This window comes from Gopherus flavomarginatus, chromosome 20 (assembly GCF_025201925.1).
Source record: "Gopherus flavomarginatus isolate rGopFla2 chromosome 20, rGopFla2.mat.asm, whole genome shotgun sequence".
NCBI lineage: Eukaryota > Metazoa > Chordata > Testudines > Testudinidae > Gopherus > Gopherus flavomarginatus.
In genome coordinates this window covers 22156712-22173715 of record NC_066636.1, presented here as the reverse complement: position 1 = coordinate 22173715, position 17004 = coordinate 22156712, and the positions used below count along the sequence as shown (strand labels likewise).

At 47.3% G+C, this 17004-nt stretch overlaps 1 protein-coding gene across 1 annotated transcript; it reads right to left on the bottom strand.

Moving 5' to 3' along the window:
- Positions 1-1130: 1130 nt before the first annotated feature.
- Positions 1131-16536, bottom strand: PRCC (proline rich mitotic checkpoint control factor). Its single transcript, XM_050930527.1, has 7 exons — positions 15815-16536; positions 12200-12247; positions 9420-10004; positions 7939-8034; positions 5735-5878; positions 3745-3810; positions 1131-1613 (listed from the first exon to the last, which is right to left on the bottom strand). The coding sequence occupies exons 1-7, from the start codon at positions 16319-16321 to the stop codon at positions 1527-1529; spliced, it is 1533 nt and encodes a 510-aa protein (XP_050786484.1). The 5' UTR covers positions 16322-16536; the 3' UTR covers positions 1131-1526.
- Positions 16537-17004: the final 468 nt, after the last annotated feature.

Genomic DNA, 17004 nt, shown 5'->3' with positions numbered 1-17004 from the left:
AACGGGCTTTGCAAAGTACTAAAACAACCAGGGAATTAACCTATAAACCTGATTTTAAAATACCGTCAGACTTCATTCACCAGGTACTTTTTTTTTTTTTTTTTTTTTTGGGGCGGGGGGAGGGCCAGGGGCACAGTAGATGAGAGCAAGTTGCCCTTTGGCATTTTTCTCAATTGAATTGCCACACTCAACTGCTTTAGTTGTGGTACAACAAATAAAACCTTTGATGTCAGGAATGTAACGTAAAGAACTGGACCGACTCACTCCTTGTTTCAGCATTGTAAGAGTTCGGCAGCAAACAGCGAACTAGGAAGTGAGGCCAGCACGAATGGTTAGATACACACCTCTTCAGAGAGTTGGCCTGTGTATTATTTGCAGACATGCCCATCTCTGCCTCTGGGAAGTTCAGCAGCTTAAGTGAAATGAAGAAACTTGTTTTTCAAGTGTTCTGTGAAACACGTTTAAGTCTAGAAATTGCCTCCCTTTTCCACCCAGGTGGGTGGAGTTAACATTTAAACCAGAGTTGATGCCTTAACAGGAAGTAGGAGTTATACAGATAGGCTGATAAGTTAAAAAAAAACGTGCTGTAGGCAGCTTTTGCCCAGGTTTGGATTATTACAGGCAATACTGCTGAGGCTTCAGTTCACTGCCAGATGCAGGGCACCATCTCATCCCAGAAATACTTGGATTCAACTAGTATTTGAATCAGATTTTTACAGCGCTCTGGGCCTTGGCTTGGGGGGACACACCCACACCTACCCCATTCTTATATGTCCCAGAGCTTACAACAGCTTCTTGTGCTGGCAGAGGAAACCCGAGTATCTTCCATGGAGTCCAGAGACTGGGGGTATCTGTGCGCTGTTTTCAAACTGAAACAAGCACTCTCTTGTTAGCCAACATCCACCTTGAAAACAAAAATTTTCCCTCAAAAGTGACTCAAAATTTACAGGAGCACATGGCAAGGAAAACAAAATAACCAGACACACTTCAAACCTGCGCAGATTGCTTGTAAGAAGAGAAATGTGTCTACACATGTACAACTATCCCAAAGGGTTTTTCAAATAATACAAAAAGTTTGCCTTGAAACTGCCTTTCAAAAAGGAAATTACACTCTTGACACACAGTAGGTCTAAAGAAAGGAGCAGTGTTGGACTTGGAAATTTATTGAGACTCTACCTAAGGTTCTGGTGACTAAAGAAAAAAATGGGTAGTCTGTACACCTACAGGACGAGAGCTCAAAACCTTGCGCCTGTCACGTCCTCTTCTGACAAGCCTGTGGCTGTTCAGTGCCAGAGTCCCCAGCTGCACGAACCAGACTTGATTTGATCCTTCTGCATTATCATTAAAAAAGTTACAGCGTGGGTTTCAGAAATGGTTAGTATTTAACCCTTCTCTTCACAGACAGGGGAGTGCTGTATCCTCCCACCCACACAGTTAGATCCAGGGGCCTCCTCAATTCTAGGTAGGCCAGGAGGAGTCTGACATGGTAGGTCACCTGGGCTAATGCCCACAGAATAGGAGAGGTGCTAAAATCCGTATTTGGCTTGGGTCTGACGCCGGCTGAGTTTGTTTTCAGACCACGTGTTTTTCAGTTCCAACTCTCGCTCCTTCGCCTGCAGAAAAGGGGGTTGAGAAGAGGTCAAAAGCAGAACAGTTGCTCATTGTTTTAATAGTCCTTGGCCCTTCTGTCCCTCCACAGTGAGAAGCTCAGAGCACTTAAGTTAGTTCTCTGGTACCATGGTTATGGGATTTCGATCGTTTTTCATTTGTGGACCCCTAAAAAATGTCAAAGGGAGATGCGGCCCACTTTGGAAACCTTAGACATAGTCTTCGGACCCCCAGGGGTGTGCAGAGCACAGATTGAAAACCACTGGTGTAATATAAATATCCTGAGAGAGACCTGAATTCATAGATAAGGGCTGCTTAGGCATCATTGCTCCCATGCTTGAAATGCCACTTCCTTTGGGGGTGGAGCCTTAGCAGCCACACAGCAATGCCACCCAATTTAAAAGAGGAAATGTATAATCTTGTATCCAAGTGGATGTAGAGAAGCCAAGCTGGAACAATGCTCGGAGTCCCTAGTCATGTGAGAAGTGCCATGGGATCCTGAGTGGCCCCAGGCAGCCAGGCCCATCCACAGCAGCACAGCACCCTTCAACTCGTGCTGGGAAATGGCTCAGTGCTGATTCTACAGAACGCTTCCCGCAACAGCTAGTTCCTTAGAGGTCTCACCCCAGAGACTGCCCAAGAGGTTCAATCACAGACACGCATCAAGTCTCAAAAGCCCTGTAGAGCAGTCATCCCCCCTCCCACCCGCAAAGTGTGAGGACGGGGGCCACAGTAGGTTAATGTGCCTCAAAGTCACATAGCGAGTCAATGCAGAGCCAGAGAAAGACCCCAGGAGTCCAGACTCAGGCCCCCGTTCTAGCCACTAGTCAACATTCCCTTCAGCCAGCTCTAACGGTGGGTGGCTAACCCAGTGGCCTCATGACACTGACCCCCAAACAGAAACCGATGACAAACCATCTCTCTAAAGCTCCACATCGGGGTGCTGGGCCTCAGGTGGGAGAAGAAAATATTCTGCTGAGGAAGGCAACTGCACTGACGCCCTCACCCTCCAGCCAGGAAGCCAGAAGTGGTGGTGGTGATTTCCCAACAAAAGGAGGCCCTCTGCCATCTAGTGGCAAGACACTACTGGCTTTAGCATTTGGTCCCATTACATGCAGCCCCAGACGGGAGGAGTGCGGGGGGAGGTGGCAGTGCGGGAGGTCAGGGGAGTTATCCGAGATCTACCAGAAATACCTTTAGAGGTACTGTCTGTCAGGATCCTCACCTTTCCCTCTGGCCTGGGCATGGCATATCTTAGTGGGCAGCACAGCCGTAACACTAAGAGGCTGGTATAGCTAATGGAGTGTCTGGGGAATCCAGAGAAGTTGCACAGTAACCAGCCTTGATGCACATACTGGCAAGCTTGCCAAAGGGAGGTCCACGTTGTAAACTGTTTGCATGATCCCTCTCTACCTACCTCTGTTGTTCGGTTTCCCTGTGTCGTAGGCATACCCTGTTAGCCTGGTGCCAAAGCTCCACGGCTGAGCTGTCTCTCGTGGTGCAACAAATCCATAACTTCAGACAAGCATCAAGGCTGTCTGCTATTCCAGAGACACATGGTGTCACTGCACTCTCCTCTACCACATGGCTTTGCTGTCACCTCCTAGGGCTTTTATCTTCTGCAGATCAGTCACACACATACCAGCCTGCACAGCACATTCACCCCAGCTGGGGAGGACGGAAACAGGCAGAACAGAAGTGGCTTGCATTACCCTCTAATGACCCTTTCTGGTAGATGCATGTACACAAGAGTTGAAAGGGAGATGAAAGCCGCTCAGGGCTCGGATGGGATCTCAGAAGACACCACAAATGGATTCAACCCAAGGGCAGAAATTATTGCTGCACCAACAGCGGGCTCAGCTCTGTGCAAGGAGCAAAAGAAGCCCTGGCCTCTGCCCCATATCACTTGCTGCAGCCCTCAATTCCCCCCACAAAACCACTACAGGTCGCAATGGAAATTCTTCGTGCATAGATTGAGGTCTGCCTGATGTAGGACACACTAGGGGGCCTCTCTCTTGTAACTGAAGAAGTTATTGACTCCATCAGCTCATTTCCATTGATACTCTCTGCTCTTAAGTGATAGCACATTTGTAACATTGTCAAGGGATGTTTTCACACCCACGGTAGGCAGCTGACCTGGTGGATCAGGTATGTGATCTGGTGTTTTCTTCTCTGCTGTCCCGTGGGCTGCTCTCCTTTTTTCTAAAGAAAAAACAAAATCAAAGTGACTATCAGTGCTGGAAAGACACTGCCCTGCCTAGTGAAATCAGCAAGGGATGGTGTCACCTGGACAGGAAGCCAATGCTCCAGAAACCAGAACTGTTTGGCTTGTTTTAAAGCCTGTGACAAGAGGTGTGGTAGATTCTCCATCACTGGCAATTTTTTTTTCTCTTTTAAAAGATAAGCTCTAGTTTAAAAGGGATTATTGTGGGGCAGGTCTCTGGCCTGTGCCATACAGGAGGGAGACCAGATGGTCGTGATGATCCCTTCTGGCCTTGGTATGTATGAATCTGTACAACAGATCCCATGTTGATGCAGCTCCTACTCAGTCTTCACCACTCACACACTGGGGCTACGCACCTGTTTCAAGATGCTCTGCAGCCATGCTGTGTCTAATTACTTTGTACTTACACAGCACTTTCCTCCACATGCCCTGAATTTCATCCACTGATTAAGCCTCACAGCACATACAGAAGCTAGGTACTGTCTGTCCCATTTTACAGAGAGGGGAATGGAAGCAGAGACAGGTGAAATGGGTTACAAAATCACAAAAGTGTCAAAGCCAAGTTGGGAATAGAACCCAGATCTCCCAATCCCGAGTCTTCTGTTCTAATCCCCACACCACGCTGACTCCTCATGCCTGCTACATGGGAAGATTTTATTTTGTGATTCACTGTTTCTGTGGTCAGTCAATTGCAGTAAATAATCGTTTGTTGTTATTTCTATTAGGGGATGGCTCAGAGGCGCGGATTAGGAGCAGGGTCATGCTGCGCCTACTGCTGTACAAATCCATTCTATGCTATACATGGTTGCATACTCCCTACATAACTGTAGATTCGAGTGCCTCACAAATCAAGGCATGGTCCCTACTCTGAGCAGTGAGCTAGCTGTGGGTTAAGTTCTCAAGGTCTAGCAGAACTTTGGGGCCATCACCAGAGCCTTCCTGCTTCAGTTGTTCACTCCCAACAACCTCCCTGCAACCTTCATTGCTGTCTCATGACCGCTAGTTTCCAGTGATCAGCTTGGGAACGGCACAACCATACAGGCTGCACCGTGTTCCTGACTGCTTCCCAGATGCCCTTCTCTTTGCAGCTGGATAACTGGAAAGGCGTATCCTTTAATTTCTATTCACCATTACATTAGTTACAGATTGTAAGGCCACAAGGGACCACTACGTCACCTAGTCTGATCTCGTGTATTTCAAAGGCCAGAGACTCTCACCTTGCTACGCCTGTGTTGACCCCAATAACTTGTGTCTAGCTAAAGCATCTTCCAGAAAAGCATTCAGTCTGGATGTGAAGAGTTCAAGAAATGGAGAATCCACCACTCTTCTTGGCCATTTGCTCCTGACAGTGCATTTTATTTCTAATTTGTATCGGTCTGGCTTTAACTTCCAGCCACTGGTTCTTGTTCTGCCTCTTTCTGCTTGACTAAACATCCCTTTAGTACCCAGTGTTTTCTCCCCATCATCTACAACATAATCATCTCTTGATCTTTTCGATAAACGAAAGTCTCTCACTTGTAAGACATTTTCTCCAGGCCTCAAATCATTTTTGTAGATCTTCTCTGCACCTTCTCCAATTTTTCAACATTCCTTTTAAAACGCGAGCACAAATGGATGCAGTCTCGTCCATGCAATCCAGAGATGTGAAAATAAGCTCTCTAAGGCTCTGAAGGGACAGCCAAACAGCAGCCCCGTGGCCTGCCATCCCTCTGTTACCCATCTACTTATCTGACCCACACCCGAGTGGCTCACAAACATTAATGGATTTTATCCTCAACATCACCTTTTTACAGATGGGGAACTGGGACAAAAGGTGGGTTAAATGACTTGCCCCTGGTCTGGGTCTGAGCTGGGAACTGAAGGCAGGCCCTTTTGCATCCTGGCTATACTTCCTACCCATACCTTGCTGAAAGATTTCATGGTCTTCTCCTCTGTTAAGGATTTGGTCATCCATTGCTGGGCTCCACTCAGCTGATCATCCCCTTTGATCTCCACAAAGTTGATCTCTTCCCTCCCACGGTTCCGCTTACCTTGGAGACGCTTGAACTGAGAGAGGAATTAAAATACAGGTCAGAAGAGAATTACACTCATATTACATGGCTCTGATACACTGCACCAAGCAAAGGTAATGGTCTTGGAACAATCCAGCTTATCACCTGTAGTGCTGGGCCATGACTAAGCTCATCTTCCCAGCCAGAGAGTCCGGTGTTTATAGTATAACTCTGCTCTTCTACAGATCAACAGATCTCAAAGCTCTTTAAAAACAGTGAGCCCCACAAACTCTCCCCCCCACACCTAACCCAGGAGGTAGGGAAATATATCTTAAAGACTGAGAGACAGAAGCAAGTGAAGACATTTGCCCATAGTCACTGGCAAAGCCAGGAATAGAACTGAGCAGTCCTGGCTTCCATGCCCCCTATTCTAAGAGTCAAGGAAGCACTGAACATGTTTTCACTGGCAAATCCACCTTATGCAACTGAACAGGTTAAAATGGAGATATACCTGTCTCACAGAACTGGAAGGGACCTTGAAAGGTCAGTGAGTCCAGTCCCCGGGCTTCACAGCAGGACCAAGTACTGTCCCTGACAGATTTCTGCCCCAGATCCCTAAATGGCCCCCTCAAGGATTGAACTCACAACCGAGTTTAGCAGGCCAATGCTCAAACCACTGAACTATCCCTCACCCACAGGGCTCCAAAGCAACACAGCAGGGTGGTGGCATATGAAATAAGCTGAGGCAGCTGGAAGAGAATTGCACACCACAGCCAGTGCTTTCTGCAGCATCATTGGATTCCAGATGCCAGCTTTGCTGGCAGTTTCTGGACAGTGGCAGCAATTTGTCGTGCATTTCAAACGGACCTTGAGTTGAAGCTGCTGAGCCCTTGGGACATGAATGGAGCACATTGCTGCATTAAGTAAGGTAGAAAGGTCTTTTAGCTGCAGTTTTTGTATTGCTTTGCAGCTGTAAGTCAGCTAGCACCTGTGCATACCACACCCCATGTTGTGTGTGACATTTACTCCTTGCTACATCCTGAGCGCAGATTATGATGGACTTGCTGGATTGTCTCCTGCTGGAAATATCTGATATCAGCTTATAAAGTAAACCAGATCAGCTGGAGCAGAAGATCTGGAGATCACTGGAAGAGGCTGGGGTGTGAGAAAAAGTGTGTCTGAGCTGCCCATCTTGAAATCAGTGATCTCGAGGACTAGTATACAAGGAAAAAAAGGCAGGAAAGCCTAATGACATACCACTGGCTTTGCCAAACATTCTTCCAAGAACATAAACACATGAATTAGATAAGTTCATGGAGGCTAGGCCCATCAGTGGCTATTAGCCAGGATGGTCGGGGATGCAACTCCATGCTCTGGGTGTCCCTAAGCCTCTGAATGCCAAATCCTGGGACTGAAGGACAGAGGATGCATCACTTGATGATTGCCCTGTTAATTCCCTTTGAAGCAACTGGCAATGGCCACTGCCGGGGTACAGGATACTGGTATAGATGGACCACTGGTATGACCCAGTATGATCATTCTCATGTACAGGCAACAAGGCCAGATTCTCAGCTGATGCAAGCTGGTGCAGCTCCACTGACTTCACTGTAAACCACTGTAGTTCCATCAACATCAGCAGAGCTCCACTGACTTACAACCCAGAGTTTGTTTCCTTCTTTAGCATTTATTTATTTCTGGGGACTGGCGTGAGATCAGTCAATGTTAATACTGCTTCTGATCTCTTCTACTTTGGCTATGCTGCTTATCCAACTGGGGCGGGGGGGTGGAGGAACGTTTTTGTAAGGCACTCAACACCATTAAAACAAATGTATTATTGTTACATTTAAGGAATTCTTCCCTTTCACCATGAGATATGGTATTACCAAACTAACTGTGTGTACTTCAAGGGAGCGGAGGTGGGCAGCAGCAGGTAACAACCAAGGCCCACAACAGGACACTAGACCTGAAAGAACAACAGCCAGATCTGGCATGGCAAGTAGTGAGGCACCAAGCTTGAGGCGCCAGTGTTTTGAGCTGCCAAGCAGAGCCTATGTTCCTATAACCCTATAACATCTCAATGTGAACTCTGCGGTAGGATATATAATAAATGCCAACCGCTTCATCATCCATGAAGGACGAGTCGGTGCCCATCTCCTGTGGTGGTCCAAGGGCTGGATCCATCTCTGGGTAATAGCCACTGGTGTAGTAATCCTGTAATCGAGAGGAAAATAGGCTTGTCATCAAGGTATGATCACACAGCTACTGGAACAAAACTGGACACAGATACCAAGATGCAGAATTGGATCTGGAACCAGATGCCCTCAGGGTAAGGTACCTTTAAAAGGCCGCCTTCAGGGATATCACCTGACCTTAGAGGTGTGTTAGCCTGTTGATGCACATGATGAGCCATTCACATGCCCTGCCCTGGGCCCAACAAGAGAATTTATTTCCCCACTCAGAGGGAATGCATCCTGCTGTAAGCCCTTGCCCCTGGTTCATCACTACTTTGGCAGCGCCATCAGACTGAGTGGCATTTTACACATGTGTACATGGCGACTACTACCTTAGACTGCAGTATATTCTGCTCTGGCTGGAGCCACAGCTTTGTGTCTTCACCACCACACCTAAAGTGTCCCCATGCCAACACTCTGATGTACTGTTCACTGCACCTCTGCCTACTTTCAGGATAAGCTGACATGCGTGGATTTCCTTCTGCCCTCAAAAGGTGTCCGTGAATATTTGGGGAGCTCCTGAACTCCACTACACAGACAATCTGTTAAGGCTTTCTCCCCGCCCTTTGGCTTCATGCAGAAAGTAGATTAAGGAGTGGTTAATGCTGGCAGGTGAGACCACAAAGGCAGACTCAGAAGGCTCTAGAAGCAGGGTTGGCGTGTCAGTACATACTGACTCAGTGGGAAGAGCACATCAAACCAATACCCCAGCACAGCGTGAGGAGACGCTGTGCCAATGACAGGCATTCGGAGATGTAATAAAACCAAGTCCAAGAACGCAGGGGACCTTCTGCAAGAGCAGAGGGGTTAACTCCTAGGATCCCATTCAACCTGCCTACGCTACCCCTGCAGTTTGAGCTGGGTGTTGGGTACGCTTCCTCGTTTCCTTTCCTAATGGTAAAAATTAAAAAAAAAAACCCGAGAGACCCTTAAAGACGTTTCTAGCCCACCTTCAGGCATTATGAAGCAGCACATAGGACACACACCCTGTTTTTCCCCCTTTAAGATCTACTATTGGCTACATGTACTCAACTGCTACTTCCCTAGCATAACCCTCCTGCTGAATCAGTAAGAACCTGTCTTAGTTTTGTAATGGCCTCGAACAGGCCCCTGATTTTGCACCTAGACAATGGCAGGTGCAATTCTGTGGATGCATTTCAAAAGTTAGGTAATAGAGCATTCACGCCTCGAGACCTCCTCACAGCAGGGCCTCAGTGTGCTGGGGGGTTAGCCCGAAAGTGCTCGCACAGGCTCAAGCTCCAAGTGCTATAACTTGCTCTGGTGGGTAATTCATCCCACACATTTAAAGGCTGCGTTTGAAACCAAAGCCATTGTATTTTGCCCATGGGCAATCCTGGTTCTTACCTGATAGTATGCCCCGGGAGCATTGGCAACGCTGTAGCCAGGGAACTGGTTATATGGCTGGTTGCCATAGTCTTCTCCGGGCTTGGGGGCCCAGCTGTGCTGAGTGGTGCTTGAACCTGCAGCCGTCTTGAACTCCAGAGGGGCATTAGCGGCAGCATCCTGGAATTCAGGCTCCGGCTCCGTCCCAGGGGGCAGATCCTCTGTCACCACGGTGCCGGAATACACATACGTCTCTGCGCTGACCACGCTGGGCTCACTTTTGTCAGACAAAGAAAAGAAGTTCTCCGGCTCTAGCTCTTCGTCACTGTCATCCTCCTCCTGGGTGATTTGCTTGGTCACCTGTAGGGCCGCACTCTTGGCAGCTGCCTTGATGGCGGATGGCGAAGGAGTCGTGGCCACGGCTGGCTTGGACAAAGGTTTTGGCTTGGAGGAGGAGGTTGGAGCCTTAGTTGGCTTCGACTCGGGGGCATTTTCTGCTGCTTTCCTTGAGAAAGCATAGGGCAAAAGCAACCGGTTTGTCTCTTTCACCGTCAAGTTTTTGGGTTGAGGAAGCAAAGCAGACAAGCCAGAGCCCTCGCTGAGTCCCTGGTTGTTTCATTCAGAAAAGATGGTTCATAAAAATAGGAGACAAGAAAATAGATGAGCAAGTTTATTTTCCTAACCCAGTGCCCAGTATCTCCCCCCGTTTCACTTCTATCTAACCTTGCCAATGAGCACTTCCACTACTCAGCATGCACTGCAGGGACTGAAAATTACGTTGGCCTGAGATACAAAGGAGGCTATATTCTGCTCTGAAGTGGTGACAGAAAAAATCTGACAGACCAGAGGACCAGGTTTTACAGAATGCTAGCGCTGTGAACTGAGGTTTTACTTTACTTCTACAACAGAGAAGGGAAAAATGACAGAGAGACTTCCTTATCCAAAATTAAGAGGGGGTTTTTAAGTGACTGTATAGCTCTCAAAGACATCAGTCTATGTTCTCCAAATTAAAGCCATGTTCAGAGCATTATCCTAAAGAAACCTTTTAAGATTAGATCAGTGGTGGGCAACCTGCAGCCCACCATTGCCTTAGACCCTCCAGTATGGAGTTTAAACCAACTTTAATATATACAGGCTGATTGCAAGTAAGGGAAAGATTGATGAGTTGTCTGTTTGTGCTGACTTTTCACACCACACAGCTTAGTCTTTACCCTGCAGGCCACTCATTACAATGTAAGCCATGAATAGTGCGTAAGTGCTCAGGGTTGGGAGAACCTCTGATTTGTTTGTAAGCCTAACACAATGAGGCCCTGATCCACGACTGAGCCCATCAGAGCTATCGTAATATAAGCCATAATAAATTCCATCATCACATTCACATCTGGAAGCAACAGGAGGCAGAATACTGGGGGAACAAGACACTAAAGAGTCCCGTACAGCCCCATGCTTTTGATTAGATCTCAAAATACTTTACAAAGGAGGTCCCTATCATTATCCCCATTTTACAGAAGGGAAACTGAGGTACAGAGCAGTGAAGCCTCTTGACCAAGGTCATCCAGCAGGCCAGTAGCAGAGCCAGAAAAAGAACCCAGGTCTCCTCTCCTGAGTCCTAGTTCCATATTCTATGCACTAGGCCATACTGCCTCTCATGATAGGTGTTTTTTAACTAGATTAGCCACTCCTGAACAATATTCAGACCCATATAGGACAGGAAGCAATAAACTGTTACCTTCAGTTCTCCTGTTTATCCAACCTACAATGCACCTGCAAGTATATTACTCTTTTTTAAACACTGCTTCTACTAGGAACTACCACCAATCTCTGGAGATGGGCTTGCTTGGCTGATAGTTTGAAAACACTGAAGTAACCAGTTTGTCTATGGAGGTCTAGAGGCGAAGTAATTTGGCTAAGTAATAAAGGAATGGACCCTTAGGGTCCCTGAACTGAAAATCTTGCTGCCAAAGTGCAACAAGTTGCAGGATCAGGAACTAAGTCCCCAGGATCACACAGAGTCTGTGACAGAGCCAGGAACTGAACCTGCAATTCCCAAGCCCCATTCCGGTGCCTTGACCAAAAGGCCATCCATTTTGAAGACAATGCAATGCCTCGATTTCAAAAGCAGCAGGGTTGGGCTTACAGTCATTTTTCTGAAGTACAATACTTTGAAGTCTGCTGCATTTTGAAAATCAAGTGTCTGATTACTTTCCTGCAATTTTATGGGCTTGGAAGCAGGTTCAGAGTTCCAAGTGACTTGACTCTCTGCCAATTATTCTGTTTGCTACTAGAGATTAAGTTTCATATGTCATCTAACCTGTGGCAACATGATTCAACTGACTGATAAAGTTTTAGTACCAGCCTAACCAGTTGTTGTAGAGCCTGAATATACCATACTTGTATGCCACAAAAACAGTCTCCTCTAGGAACTCTGGCGGTTTGCTACTGTACATTAGTGCCACCTTAGTCCTGACAGGAGCCTTCCTGAGAGCCCCAGCTGTAAGACCAAGACTGTGACAATCAAGTTCAGTGGCTCTCAAACTTTTTTTTTTTACTGGTGACCCCTTTCACATAGCAAGTCTCTGAGTGCGACCCTCCCTTATAAATTAAAAACACTATTTTATATAGTTAACACCTTTATAAATGCTGGGGGCAAAGGGAGTTTGGCGTGGAGGCTGACAGCTTGCGACCTCCCGATGTAATAACCTCATGACCCCCTGAAGGGTCCCGACCCCCAGTTTGAGAACCTCTGATCAGGTTGCTTCCACAGGAAGTATAAGTTTGAGAATTACATTTTAAGTCATTACCTGAAGAGAATTTTTCTTCTTTGATGGTTCATCTTCCTCTGAATCTGACTGAGAAAGGGAAAAAAAAAAAAAAAAAAAAAAAAATTTAAGTAGCACTTGTGACAGTTAAAAAAAAAGAACACACAAGAAGAAATGTACTCATTATCAAAGAGATCATGTTAGCAGCAGGGCCAGCTTTTTGATTTGCAAGGACCCTAGCTGCTGAAAAAGAGGTAGGAGATCGAAGTTCTTTCACCTCCAGTCCTTCTGATATGGGGAGATCATGTCAAGAAGTGCTGTCTTGTTGAAAGCCAGCCCTAGTTACTATCATGAGAGATAAGCAAACTGTCCACAATGGAAGCAAGACTGTGCTGCTTGCTGCTATGTTTAGCAACAGTTGTAACGAGTGCAGTTTGGAGAGGGCCATGTATAAAACACTAAGCTACTGTAAAAACTATAGCTATATAAAGACGTACACTGGTATTAGAGCTTTAAATCTCGTAAGAGCAGTTTCAACACAACTGAACAATGTTTTGTCCAATTGAAGATTAAGCTCATCTGTAAGGTATGTGGCCCCAAAAACCCCACTCCATTTACTTAATTTTAAGTCAGGATTTAAAATATTAAGACTGTCATTTTAATACTGTTACAAAGCAGGAATGAGTGGGAGAAAATGAGAGGCATAGCTTACATCTATTTAGCTGCTCACCAGTGATTAGCGCACAGCATACCAACAGCTCTGGCATTTTAAAGTTCTTTGCTGGATTTGTTTGTTTGTTTTTTAATATAAGAAATAAAACATTGAGGCAAAACTCAGTTTGAGTCTTTTATAAGACAGGCTCTCTTTTGAGATCACAACAAATACCCACCCCAAAACTGACAGCCCTCTGCTTTTGTGTTTAGACAACGTAAACCAAAGTGGAAAGACAAACTCATAACATTGTGGATGTGGTAATTTAGCATGGAGATTTTTCAAAGGTGCATAGAACTTTTGGACACCCAACTCCCATTAGAAGTTTGTGTTTGAAGACTGATTCTCTTACACTTGAAGCCCCTTTCCACGCTCTGCCACCATAACAGGGTCTTAGTGTACAAGAGAATCCAGCCCTAAAGATGTATAATCCTATAGCTTTCTATGGTGATTTACAGAGATTAAGGGAGACATGGCCCTCCTCCCAGTTTACTACCTACATTATACAAACGTAGAACATGAAGCTAGATAAAGTAAACAGATAAGGAGAGTCAAGTGTTTTAAGAATTTACATGATGAGTTCTGTTTTATGTTGAATAAGAGATCGAGGTAGAATTCCTCAGTGGGATGCAAGGTAAAAGAAGGGAATTTTGAAGAGGGGTTTGAAGGATTAGGATGACTGTTACAATGGAAAAGAGGTACAGAGTAGTGAAGAATTAAGAACGGCCCCCTTTTTATGCATTTCTTTTTACTGACCCTTGCTCATCAACATGATAGCCAGTGATAATCTGTGCCACATAAGTGTTCAAAGTTAATATGTTGCTACACTGGGGGGAGGGAGAGATCAATACACGCAGAGAAACTGATCCCTTTCGTGTAAGACTATCCCACAAGAGTTGTCAATAAGCCTCCTTATTAACTTTACTGCAATAGGTTTTATTATGAAATGTCTGTTTCTCAGCCACATGCTGTGAAGAAGGGGATGAGCAAACAGGGGATGTGAGAGAGCAGAACAGTACTGCTGAGTTTGCTAACAAGACTGATCAATACATTACATTGCCCCACAGATGTGCATCATCACTGGAGCCAGCAAAAGGCATAGAAATAAGAGGACTACGACACAGGATATTAGAGATGGATAGAGTGAAGCACACCTAAAGCAAAGCCATTTCCTCCCCCTATGACCCTAACTGGGATGGAGACATGCACATTGCAAAGCGGTGTGAAATGGAATGAATGAATTGTCCTGTTGTCTGTCAAAGTTTTGACTAAATTCAAGTTTGCTATAAACAGTCCCAAGGTATAGCAACAAGACATTCTCTGCCACATCTCTTATGTTTTGCTCATCTTGGCAGAGGGATTTATGGCTCTGGAATTTGTTACGCCAGGCCTCTTAACAGGCAAACCAGCACCCTGAGTTGTTGGGACTATGGAGAACAATGTACACTCTTCATGTCCCCTCTGACATCCCTGCAGACTCCTAGCAAGGTGAGAGGGGATCTGACGTGGACACAGTTCCAGTTCTCCCAAGGCTAAGATGCTGGCTGACCAATTATATCCCTGTAACTATTTATAAGCTCATACTCAGAGTCCACCTCCTGCAGCTGCCTGTCTAAAACAGATAGTCTGTGGTCTCTCCAGCACTTTGCTGATTATTCTTTGCATCCTGAGAGGCAATATAAAATAGGTAACACCTTGACAGGGAACAGGAAGCCAGCGTGTCAGTGAAAATGCCATCTTTCAGTAGAGACCTAAAACAAACTCCTGACCCTTTGTGGGGTTTAACTACAATCTGCCTCCCCAAGCTTTTGCCACAACAGGAATTGGATTAGGATATTCTTCCACTTCCTGTCCTAGTCTTATAAAATCGGAATGCTAGGCACTGTTAAAAAGCTGTCGCTTTCCACTCTGGAGGAGGTTGCATTTTACTGGTATACAGATCAATCCCATTCCCACGCATGGTTTATATTTAAGTCCTTATGCTAAAATATTACAGATTCTTTCCAAAAAGAAGGCATTGCTGATGGGAGTAGTCCTAACCCAACTAGTTTCACTATTAGGTTTGACACATGTATGTCCTAGAGTCAAAGGTTCCAATCCTAGCAACACAGACTATCTCCCTAATCCTTTAGCAGTAAAAGAACTGAGTTTTGTGGAGGCTCTTTCAAAAGAGAAACTGAGGTCCCATCAGTTCTGCATACTCTGAGAATGACATTTTCTGCAGGAGTGGTTACCCTCTGTTCTTGACCAAGAATATTCTCCTCCCCTCCCTATTGTACAGCACCTAATCAGTTGCAATTTCATGGTGCTTAGGGACCCAGTGGGATCCGAAACACTATGAAAACACAAAGGCAAGTTACAGATAACCTATTACCTAAATGTCCCAGGAGAAATCTAAAACCTTCAGATAATTAGTTTTAAATAAACAAATTTTAGTTTTGACGTGAAATTTTAGCTAGCAAAATAAAAATTATTTTGGATATCCCAAAACTGGTAGAGTCAGGCTTCAACTCATTAACTAGTTAACTTTTCTAATGAACAAGTCTATGGATAATCTACTTTTGCTGTATGATGATTGTAAATAAGGTCTCTATGCCAGCTTAATTCTGCAAAGCACTTTAGGATTAGAGTTACTGGCAAGGACATGTCTCTCCTGAGACGCTGCAATGTCAGTGTCAACTTTTTTCTGCACCTTCTTGTGCTTGGACGCTTGGGGTCATGACAACATTTCAGGGGCACCTGACACCGCCATGGGATCACCCCAATAAGAGAGGGAGAGTTGCAGGAATACTCTCCCAAGGGGCTCTCCCCCACCGGGGCTGAAGACATCCCCGCACCAGGGGTACCCCCATCCCGTTACGGGAGATGCTCTCTCCGGTGCACCCCCGGCTCAGGGTGTTGGCATCACTGGATCCCCAGAACACAAGACTTTATTTCATACTCACATCCCCCTTGTGCAGTTCGGGCGCCACAATCCTCTTCTTCGGCTTGGGGAGGCCCGAGCCGGCCCCAGCCCCGGGGGGAGCAGCCGAGGCCATGGCAGGAGGGGGGAGATTCAGTCCAGCAGGCTCCCTGGGCGGGGGCAGGGGGAGCCCCCCAAGCCTGGGCTGCTCCCCCCCCAGGCTCCCCAAGGCTGCTGGCTCAGGCAGGCCCAGCCCCAGAGCAGAGGCCTGGGCAGGGCTCATGCCTGGAGGCGGGGTGCTGAAGCCCCTGACTCCGGGCGGGGGCCCCAGCATGAAGGGAGGGGGTGGCCCCCCGTGGGGCGGGGGCAGCAGGGGGAAGCCGGCGCCCAGAAGCTGGTGGGGGGGCAGCAGGGGGAGCTTGGGAGGGGGCAGGGCAGAGAAGAGCCCCCTGCCCGGGGGGGGCTGGACGGGTGGGGCCTCCTCTTCCTCGCCTGAGGCCTCCTCCGCATCGCTCTCCTCCTCGCTGCTGCCATAGGCCACCAGGGACATGGCCCCCGCCCCGCGGCCAGCCAAGGGGCAGCCCTGGGCGGCAGCGGCCGCTACGCGAGTCCGGGGATCCGCCCGCTCGACTAGGCCGCGCCCGCTTCCTCGGTTACCGTAGCTGGGTGCGGGGAGGGGAGCGGAGCTAAGCCGCGCGGGCCGCCATGGCAGCTCCACCCCCGGGTGGAAAGGGGAGGCGAAGGCTCCGACCCAGCCGCTCTCAGCCAGCCCAGCGCGCACACAGCTAATGGCCGCCGAGAGAGCCCCCCTCCTCAGCACAACAAAACTACAACTCCCAGAGGGCACCGCGGCCGAACCCCATTGGCTCTCCGCACGGGGCCGCCGCACTGCACCTCGGGAAGGGGAGTCCATGCTCACCCAAAGGCGAGACGACAACTCCCAGAAAGCAACGCGGCAGAGGGTCCATTAACGGACCCCTTCATTCGAGGGAGACTACCAATCCCAGAGTGCACCGCAGCAAAACGACCTTGATGCCCACAGAGACAGGAAGCTGGGCATCCTGGGATTTGTAGTCATTTGGTCACGCTCACCGCAGTCTCATACGGCCGCTCCCAGAGTGCACTGGGCCCGTAGGGATTTAATAGCTGTCCCAGACTCAAATATCTGTAACTCTCATAATGCATTGTAATTAGTGCCCTCTCCTACCCCACTATTTATTACCTGCAAAAAAA